General features: G+C 40.1%; 1 protein-coding gene and 1 pseudogene across 1 annotated transcript in view; one reads left to right on the forward strand and one right to left on the reverse strand.

Annotated features, from left to right (window-relative positions):
• The window catches only part of LOC138006827 (shootin-1-like), a 40,146-nt gene extending 37,334 nt beyond the window's left edge, over positions 1-2,812 (reverse strand). Inside the window, exons 1-3 of the mRNA XM_068853416.1 lie at positions 2,659-2,812; positions 2,495-2,547; positions 2,275-2,335 (exon numbers count right to left, since the gene is read on the reverse strand). Coding sequence (XP_068709517.1) covers positions 2,275-2,335; positions 2,495-2,547; positions 2,659-2,767 — 223 coding nt within the window. The 5' untranslated portion in view covers positions 2,768-2,812. The remainder of the gene's footprint in view (positions 1-2,274; positions 2,336-2,494; positions 2,548-2,658) is intronic.
• Positions 2,813-4,823: 2,011 nt separating this feature from the next.
• LOC138005081 (uncharacterized) lies at positions 4,824-5,904 on the forward strand (annotated as a pseudogene).
• Positions 5,905-10,792: the final 4,888 nt, after the last annotated feature.

A 10,792-nucleotide genomic window follows, 5' to 3' on the forward strand; every position in this document is an offset into this window, starting at 1 on the left:
AACGTGATTCCTAAAGTCGCAATCTTGAACAGCGAGTTGACCATTTTGACTTACGATATTTATATTTTTAACTTCGTGTAAATCGTCGATGTCGTAAGATATTTTTTACCACACCACAGCGCTTTAATAGCGTGTATATTTTTAGCCGCGGTAGAATAAAAGAGACATTTTTATCAAGCAAACGTAGTATTTGGTGTATTCTTTTATGTTAGTGTTTGTTCTGGAGAAGCAGCTTTAGCTACTAACGAAATCAATTTTTTTTGTGTACGTCAATCGAGGCTCTACATGGAACTTTTGAAGTTGTCTTGTCGATCACGAAAGCTCTTGTATTTAGGTTGACCGCTTTTATGGGAATTCATTTCCTGTGGGTATAAAACATCCGCTCTTTTGACCTTTTTAATACTTTCATTGTAAGATAAAGATCACTTATTAAAAAAATGCCTTGTCAAATGAATACTCTTTCGCCCAGTTGCGGAATCAAAATATAACGAAAACACTACCCTAGTGGGAAAATGTTTGTCGATGAGTGCCACGTGACCAGAGTGAACCAGGGTCTTTTCTCAACGACAATGGAGGCAGAGAAGAGAGACCCTGGGAACGAGGTTGTATGGCCATGTTGATTAAAGCTTGAAGTTTGAAGCTTTGGACACTCATGAAAATCACATTTCGAAGGCTTTGCTGGCGTCAACATATCAAATTAGTAGAAAAAGCAGTATGGCCAATATGAGATTTAAACAAACTATATTGAAATAGCCACTGGAAAAAATTAATCATCATAAATGGATTTGCTAAATGAAATAAAATTCATCAAAAGTGGCTTGAGATTTCTGCACCTAAAAATAATAATTTATTGTTCTTTTAGTGTCGTTTTCTCTTTCCTCAGTCTTTTTTTTCTCTTAGCAGCTGCCTGTGCCAAAATAATTCTCCAGATGAGAGCTGAATTTATTGTTTGCATAAATGAAAGATATCTTTTGTTTACAGCTGAACAAAAGATTTTACGAACAAGATTCTGAAAAAGATTGTGAATCCAGCATCACCAGTATGGAATAACCTACTGGTAATTAGAATTACAACAACACAAGTTATATGATAAAAGCAGTGAGGTCTGTATCAATGCAAGGCCACCTGCAGCCTCGCAGTCATTCATAGACTAGGTCACTGAGCAAAGAAATGTAAAATGACCTATTGTGACCAAATTCATTCATGTCTACATTTAATCCTACACTGTGTATTGCAAATAACAATTCTTTTTCTGAATAAAACGGCACATGAAAAAATGCCGCTTGAAATGTCATACCAAGTGTTGACAGTACACTCGATAAATCTTTGTATTACATACAAGTTACAGATTAAATTTGATTTCAGGTCAAAATGATTTTAACCTACAATCAGTGCCAAAAGTCTTGGCTCAATAATTACCCCCTCTTGACCAGAACAGATATTTCCTATTCTATTTTCCACATTGACTGGGGAAGGGGGATTCTGTTTAAAGCTTTTAATGGAATTTTGACACTTACGCCAAGTTTATCGAGTGCAAGAGGCTGTCACGCCCAACATGTAATTCCCTCCCAAACTTTTGCCACTGATTGTATTTACGATAATAAATACCAGAAAAATCAATCTTCGGTTAAAATCCTTTTGACTCGAAAAAAATCAAATTTAGCCTGCAACATAAACACAAACTGAGAACATAACCCTAAAACATACAAGTCTTTAATTGGTGTTGCATTTCAACGTTGTTAGAATTCACTCCTTTTTAAACGACACATGAGCTTAAAATAATATCCGTCGTACGAGTTCATGTTTACGAATACCATTGTCTTCAAAACTCCAGCACATAATCTAATTCCTTTTATTAATTTTGTAGTAATATAAATTTCATGAGCGGAACTTCTCAACGACGTTTGAAATAAGCCTATAATGGATAATAAAGTCAAATCCTGTTAATGATATGCTGGCTTAATCGTTCCGTGCAAGGAAAAATTGGATAAATAACAGAGATTCCCGGAGGAGATAGTAAGCTTATTTATCAGGAACTAAACTAACTTTCGCTCACAAACGTTTACGGTCCACTTTGCAAATCAAAAATATTGGTAATAAACCACCAAAAGACGAAGAAATTAGTCTACTTATTCCTTTGAAAATATTGTTCTTTCAGCACTTGAGCTAAGACCTGATAATTCGCATGCAAAAACAACGTATGCTTGACGAAAGCAATTGTCTAGATAAAAAATTTACACTTTCATATTTAAAAAACGTCTTTTAGGTTCTTACCTTCTTTAAGCTTTTCTAAGTCCCCTTTTGCCTTTAAATATTTTATTTCTTGCTCCTTGAACTGAAAGAAGGAAAGTTTGGATATGGTCTACGAATGTTGTGCATAATATTTGTATTTTTAGTGCAATTAAAAACTTGAATGATTAATGATTCCTAGTTTATTGAGGACCAGCTGGGCGCCATCTACAAGGAAAAGCCTATTACCAAGTAATATACTTGCCTTTTCGTAGTACTCTTGGTACTTTTGCTGTAATTCTTCGAATTCAACCACCGCTGAAACAGAGAACACGTACAAGCTAAGCAGTTCTGCATATTTTTGGGGAAAAAAAAAGTAAATGGAATGTTTGGTCTTTCAAAATGCTCTCAGTGAAAATACACCCATACCTCTTTGAGATAAACCTTTAAGGTTTCTGTAATTTTTGTCTAATACTTCCAACTGCTTCCTTGTTTCCAGCAAATCAGAATTGACAGCTTTATTTGAAGCGTCCGCCATTTCTACAATGAAGATTATCACTGTCACAATGTCCGGGTTGTCACACAACGTTGATCAATGAAAGATCACGTGACAAGCTTTCGATTTCCGCTTACCGTGCAGCAATTGAGTTGAGCCTGGCCCCGGAACCCGCTGTTTCGAAAATAGGACAAAAAGGGAAAATAAATGATTTATTGACCGTAACTGACACTGGCACCGACTATTTTATTTTTGAGAGGGTAGGTTTGTCGACTGGTCTGCGGTGCTCGCCGTTGAAACGGTCTTTGAGTCTTCGTTTGGTTTCTCGAAAGTATTGTTTAAGGCAACGATTGCACTGTACCATGTAGATGACATTTGTCTTCAATATATTCCTTCACCGCTATATCAGCCTTGCTCTTTTTAGCTTTTTATAATATTTAAATCTCTGATAAGGTCCTTCACCAGGATCCGGTGCTTCTGTTTTGTTACGCCGGTTCTTGCTTAGAAAATTGAATTTCTTCCGAGCATTATATTTTTCACTGTTTTCAAAACCTATATTCTTTTCCCAGTACCACCCATTTTTTTCCCTTGCTGACTTGTGCAATTTTTTTTTACCATTACTTTTACAACAGGAGCCCATTACCCAGAGCCTCCATCTTCTATATTAACTCTCTGAGTCAGCCCTTTCCAGTATCTTTCTATTTTTAGAAGCACTTCGCAGGGGAGCTTTGGTGGGTGTTTTCGCAATAGCCAATCATAAGAGACCTATGGTCAGCCACTTATTATGTCACATATCTATGTAACGTATGTGAACCACTTCACGTACGTTCTCAGTCACATGCGTCAAAATATAGTAGTTCTAAAGATTAAAGGATACGGCCGCGGGAAAGGGTTCTCTCAAGCGTACAATACAGATAGAAGCTCCGGCTAATGGCTTCTGTTTTACAATTATTTTATTTTGAGAGCTGCCAAGCCTGCCAACCCGTTCCTTCCAACTCATTTTGTCAGGAGTACCGCACGGATTAAAAAGTCTAAACAACTCACTTACACACGAATACGAAATCATACGAGAGATTTGCATTGGTGGTTTGCAACCAGTCATTACACACAGATAACAATGGGCGCCTGCCGAGCTGAAATAATCAAGTTCTTGTGAAAGAACAAAAGAAACTAATGACAAGGCCATTGTTTTCGTTCACTAACGTACCGGCGTTGACGTAACGTGGAAGACACTGACATGTAAACATACCAGGGACGACTCCCAAAGGGGAGCGTTGTGTGACGCCACAATACTGACTAACCTGGAGTAACCAGGGACTGGATCTCCAGAGACACGATTAACACTTACTGGGTGACGCTCCAGAGAAACAATTGGCACTCCACTTGCAGTTAACACTTGAGGTTGTGAGACACCAAATTAAAAGCTACCGAAAAAAGACTTAGATTAATTCGGCTGTCAACGACTGGGCTCTGAGGTGTTGAATGATAGAAAAGCGTTGGAAAACCGTTTAGAGCGGTTTTCAATTGAGTGTCGAAAGTAATTAGATAATTACTTTGGTTTATGATTACTTCACTCAGTGATTGGCTCAAAGTTCTCGCGCCACTTTTTCAACCAATCAGAAGTGAAACCAAAACCAATCGTGGCTCGGGCGTGCACATTTTCCCGCGCTTTGTGTCGGCTACGTGTAATTGCTTCGAGTTTTGATTGGTTTACTGGATTGTCTCCGTCCTTTTTGATTGGCCAAAGTAATTACTTTGGTTTTGGTTTTACGACACTCAATTGAAACTCGCTCTATAGGAAAGTCATAGTCGAAGGTCACATGATAAGAGACATATCAGAGTATTGGTCGGAAAGTCTAACGACTGGGGTAATATAAATGACAATAAAAGGCAAGTACTACTCCAATTAATAAGTACAGTAAATATCATCCATTTTCATTTGTTGGGCGTCCAAAGAAGTGAAAACAGGATTGAACGTCTTTGCCGAAAAAGTAGTTTTTACTGGCTGATATAGCCATCTGTAATCGCGATGGTATGAAATGTTCTAGGTATTTTTTAAAATACGAAAACAGTATCTGTTTGGGTTCCTTAGCGGAAAATGTCGTCTACAGAAACCTATCTGAAAAAAGTCCGTAAAACAGTTTCAAAAATTATGCGATTGCAATGGACAAATGAACTCGACATCAACACCTTAGAATCCAAGGGACATTGGGCCACACTAGAAGAGCTTCTGGAGGTTGTTAAGCGCTACTTGCCACGCTACGAGAACGTTCTCAAAGCATGCAAGCTTAAGGATAAACCGGGTACAGTATCTCCACTGGAGTTGTCCTTTGCAACAAAATTCCTTGTGGTATATCTGTTTATCAGTATTTAACTGTTAAAATTGTGCGCTCAGCAAAAAGCAACGATGGATTTGTCGATCAGAAAATGTTTAAAGCCGCTGGAAAATATGGCTTCGACTCTCTTTTCCTTACCGACACAAGCATGCAGGTGTTAGATGGCTACATCGACCATATTCGGCCTAACCTAAAACCAACTTGTGACTACGTCTTAGTCACAAGAAATGGCGGCCAACACAACAAACTTGGCGAGTTGATGAGCAAATTGGTGTTTGACGCAATCGGAAAATACGTTCACCCTCTTCGTTACCGACAACTATATATAGTGGAGACGGCTAGCTTCAAGAAACTTAGTAGTAAGGCGTAGCGAAGCACAATCTCCGAGGATCAGAAGCATAGTTCTATTGTGGCAAGAGTCAAAAGCAAAGATCCCGAGAGGTGGCAACCAAGGCGCACGAATATTTGGAATCACTTTATGGAGAGAAGGTCTCTGAGTTAGAAATGGATCTCCGATCAAGACTTTCAGACAAATCCGCGTCCTCACATGAAAAAGAAGAAAATGACGATGGGTCGACCCCCGAAGAAGACAACATTTTCATTACGCCCATTAGGTTCAAAAGTCAGAGCCAGGCTTCGAAAACGCCTGATTCTTCGAGAGGTAGGAAAATTCTACCATTCACTCCTGAAGAGGATAAATATTTGAAGATGGGACTAGATCGCCATGGGTTCGGAAATTGGACAGCTATTTTTAGAGCCAATTTTTATATTCAAAAAGGACGTAAACCGAATTCTCTTTTAAATCGTGCAAGCAGGAAATTCAGTTCGAAATGTAAACCATAGCAAAAAAGGTAAGTTGTAATGAAGGATGGTAGAATCACAGCTAATATTTGGTCAACAATAGTGTTTATAAAATAGAGCAGAAATGACATTTTCATTTCAATACTTAAATAAAGTGCAACAAACGATTTTCTCCGCTTTCGGTTTAGAAAGTAAATTGAGCAACATCTTTGCAATCATTTCTTGAACTGTGCAGATCAAGACGTAATGAATAAAAACTGCAGAAATGACATACACCCTTTTCGTTTCTCATTTCAAAGGCACTGAATATTGACTTGATGTACAATTGATCGCTTGTGGCCTTTTCGCTCTTAAGACAAGTATTGCAAAAAGTTGCCAAAAAATTCGATTTTTTTTCTATGTCATGTCTCGTACTTAAATAAAAGAATCTCGCGTGTCACTGTTGGCTTGGTTGGAAAAGTTTGTAATTCTACCCTTCTTCGGTACTGGCGTATTTGTCTGCGATGAGCGTTTTCTTGAATGGCGTTTCTGAACACGCCGAAGTGGTTGGCTCGGACTAGGTGTCTGTGTTGAAGGTGTGATGAAAATATCTTCGTCGTCATCGTATTCATTTTCTGGCTCATAAAACGGGTATGGGCTTGGTCACGGGTTTGGGTATGGGCTTGGTCACGGGAAATCCACTTCATCTCTAAGGCTTTTTTCCTTCTTTCCATAATGACAAGTCTTGCTAGCCCGGGTAATTCGTCCCTCTTAAAGTTCAACTTGAGCGCTTCAACGGTGACCCCAATCATGTAATGCAAGGCACGTTTTACATCCTAATCCGTTGCCGTTTCTTCTTGCTCTTGTAGCTGCCGAAGTTCTTTCTCCTTTGTCCGCACACATTATGTGCATTCTCAAAGTACGTCGACGCTTTATCTTGCAAATTCCTCTGTTCTTCCTCTTTCTTTCTGGTGAAATATTCGTCCCTTGCACGCTCAAATCTCGGATGGAACGGTCCCTCCACATTCTCTAGTAAATGAGCATCTTCTTCTCGGATCATCCCGAGCGAGATCCGGTGTTGTCTCGTCTCAAGCAGTGTGCGCTCTCTGGCTTGTTGTGCTTCACTTTCTCTCTCCTTGGCGGCAACGCCTGACTCCAGCGGCTATGAGTCCCAACTGCCTCTCTTTTAAACTGTTTCATGGCTGGCGATTTCGGAAGTTCCGATATCTTGTCAAGATGCCTCTCCCAAGTGTCGGAAGCGGTCGATGTGGTTTCACTTTCTTCACTCTCCCCCTCGACATCAGCGTCTTGTGTGTTCATGTCCTGTTCTTCGTGTGCACTGTCCTCCTTCTCGCTATCACTTTCTTCCAGCTCAAGGGCTTTTATTCTTTCCCTCTCCTTTTCATCAAATTCATCTGGCTGTGAGCTGGTTCCCGGCATCGGTGGGGGGAGCTCTTCTTCTGGAGTCTGTGCGATTCCACACGCCCATACAATACAATCCATTGTATTGGACCATAAGAACGCTTGCACTCTGTGACGATAGCGGAGGGGACTCCCTTAGGGAAAATAACAGGAAAAGGAAAAAAAAGAAAAATACCAAACCCTTTCCCTCGATCCCGCAACACACTACCATGTACTACCTAATTAACAACAATTTTAATAACGTATTTTCCTTTGGGGGGGGGGGGGGGCTTTGGTAGCCTGCGGGAGAGCAGACGGATTTTTCGGCTTTTGTTTCACCCGCCGATTTTCTCGGCGGGTGAAACAAAAGCCGAAAAATGCGTCTGCTCTTCGCAGGCTATAGGGGGGCGGGGAGGGGGGGGAAAGGAGGGGAAATCTTACTGCTATTACAAAAGGCTTTAAGCTAAAATAGGTAAACAAATTAAGCTAAAAGTTCGGTTCTACACAGTTCCTCTCAAAGTCAAGCCCACTCTAACAAACAACCAACAAACTGCTGTTCCTTGACAATTTCATCCAGACGTTTTCATTCATTCTTCCCGTTGCTTTCGCTTTTCTTCTCGGCTCTTCCTTTCGGTCGTCATTTCTGCACAACCTTCTGGTCGCTTTTCTCAGCTCCGTTGCCACTACTGCTTCCCCTAGCTGCTGCTGCTGCTGCTTACAAATGGGTTTTGTCTTTGATTCAAACAGCTTCCACTAATGACTCTTAGCGGTGTTCTCTTTTCACTCTTCCTTCTTTCTTTGTGTGCCTTTTCCTTTCTGCCCTCACTCTCCAAACCTTACTTTCTCGTTACCTTCTTCTTTAACTGCCCGCCAACGCCTACGCCTTTTACGCATATTTAGCTTCACTAATTCATACTAATTCATTCAAATTACAGCATACATTTTTAGGTGACTATATGCATAACAACACAAAAGGAATTCATTAACACTAAGAGGGGCAATACTATACTCTAGGGAATAAACATAACACTTATCGGCAATACAGCAAATACTAACGAACTAAAATAACACTAAGACGATAACTAAATGGTAAAGCGTGAGAGGGGAAAAGAAAGGACAAAGAAATTTCAGGACACTCCTGCTACAAAAGGTGACCTAAGGGTTTTGAAAAAGAATTTCTTCAAACTTACGTTCATTGCAGCCTTGTGTTCAGCGCCAACATCCAAGCCAATCTGGCACGTTATGAACGTTACGTTACAGCAGGGCTTGACGTCTTGTACTTTCTGTCATGTGCCGTGACACCACCTTGCGTCAATATCTTCCAGTCATCTGGATCCATCAATTTCGACTGAGCTTCGTCTCTATGGGTCCCTCAATCACTTGATTTTGCAGCAACTGGAGATTGTGAGAAAAGGAATTGTCCACTTTGGTCTGAATGAACTAGTTGTTGTGATCTTTTAGAGTGTTGAACAATGGGATACAAGATTCCTCTTCATTTCCTTTTTTACAGACTGGCAGTGCCTTTGCTGTTACTTCCATCCCATTCCGCTGTAACAGTCCTGAATGCAACGGGACAGTCGAGACGCGCATACCATTTGAGATTGTGAAATTCCACGTTCTGATCGTCTTCCTCTTGCTCTTGGCTGCTTCCCTCTTTGACGTTTTCTTTGCTTCGTTTCTCTAGCGCTGCAATAGAGGAGAAAAAAAAACGCCACTCCTTTCATCTGTTTGTTTTTTCGTCGCATTCGTCTCTCTTCTGGCATATGTCTCGCCATATGACATTCCCTCATTTTTAGAACACGATAATTTAGCGGAGAGTAGAGAACACTTTCCTTTCACAGCTGGTATACAACTGGTATACAGCTGGTAATACATTACTGACGAGAACACTAAGGATGCCCTTAAATTTGTAGCAGGAATAAAAAATAAAGTCAATGACAGTATATCACTAAAACTGGTTTAGAGATTCTTTAGGACAAACGTAAATCGGAGTGACACGAGCCAGTTTGAGCTGAGCTGGGCAGATACTGTTAATTATGCTGCAGTTTATTACTTTTGCTAGACTTAGAGTAATTGCAGGAGCGATTAGTTTTAACAACAAGGGGCTGATTCCATCAAGTCCGGTTGCAACATTTGATGGGAGTGATTTGATGATCTCTAAAACTTCGCGATCTGAAATTGTGGGTATGCTGAATTCTGCAGAGTTGCCAGCTTTGTTACGTCTTACGAAATCCACCAAACTAGTTAGATCGGGTTCAGTATTGATGGTCTTATCAATGATGTTATCAGCAATAGAGATGAAATGCTCGTTGAATTCGTTGGATATTTCTCAGTTCCTGGGTAGTATAGCTGGTTCCGTCTTTGGTTACAGACTGTTTTAATCGACTCAACTGTCTTATATCAGTGGGGAAAATGCTCTTTAAGGTCTTCCATAGGACTCTGGAGTTCAATTTGCTGTTGTCTATTTCATTGATAACCGCTTCTTTTTTGGCTTTTTCAATGAGTCGAACTACTTTGTTTCTATAGCAGCATTTATAAGAGACACTTTTTGGATTCGTGATCAAAGGTGAAGTAATTTAAGGCTTACACTGCAACCAAGTTGCATGGCAATCAGACATAATGATGCTACTCTGGTTTCAAGAATGATGACTGTACCTTTAAAAGTTACAATTCAAAGACCCAACTTTTCGACTCTCCTGCCGAGTGTCATCATCAGGGGTGATACAAAGTTATCACACTCAGGATAGTTAGTAGCAAGTTGCAGTTAAGTCGCATCAAAGTAGCAAGTAGCAGCTAAGTAGCAAGTAACAAAAAAAAAAAACAAAAAAAAGCCAAGTTGACACACCTTAACACCAACCCGGTGTGGCCAACACATCACGCATGCGCACAACCACTTTTGTGACAGCGATCTCTTTTGAAGATCCACCTTCCCACACATTTGCCGTGGGATAACAGTTTTGCTGTTCCCAACCCAGCTTTCCACATTCGTTGTATGTGGAGCTGCCACTTAAAGGGGTGCCTACAGTACCATCTGGTATGTTAGTACAGCATGCTGATGAGGCCCAGCAAGTCCGAAACAGCTCTCCGTAGCTGAAATGGCTGTGCGCATGCGTGATGTATTAAATTAAAAAAAAAACTAAAATGTTTATGTTTATTAGTATACTTGAATGGAAATTTTGAAATTGAAAAACTCAAGCTTACAATAAGTTAATTTAACTATTATTTACGATAAAATTATTAAAATGAGTAAAAACTACATACAATGAGATATCTATCCACAATCAATTATGAGCTGTATTCGTTAATTTTGACTTATTATCACAAACTAAAAGGACGCATCCCAAGATTTCACTGCATAGGGAATAAAACTATCCTGAAATCGTTTGTTGCGGCACTTGACAATGCAAGAGGAAAGTTCTCGGGTTTCTTAATGAATACGGACGCTCAACTAGGGAGGGCGGACGTCGTGAAACTTACGTTAGGGAGCTTAAGATCTACGACGGCGACGTCGACGAAGACGTCACCTCAAAATAGAACTTTGCTCTAGTAA

The sequence above is a fragment of the Montipora foliosa genome, chromosome 6 (assembly GCF_036669935.1).
Source record: "Montipora foliosa isolate CH-2021 chromosome 6, ASM3666993v2, whole genome shotgun sequence".
Classification (NCBI taxonomy): domain Eukaryota; kingdom Metazoa; phylum Cnidaria; class Anthozoa; order Scleractinia; family Acroporidae; genus Montipora; species Montipora foliosa.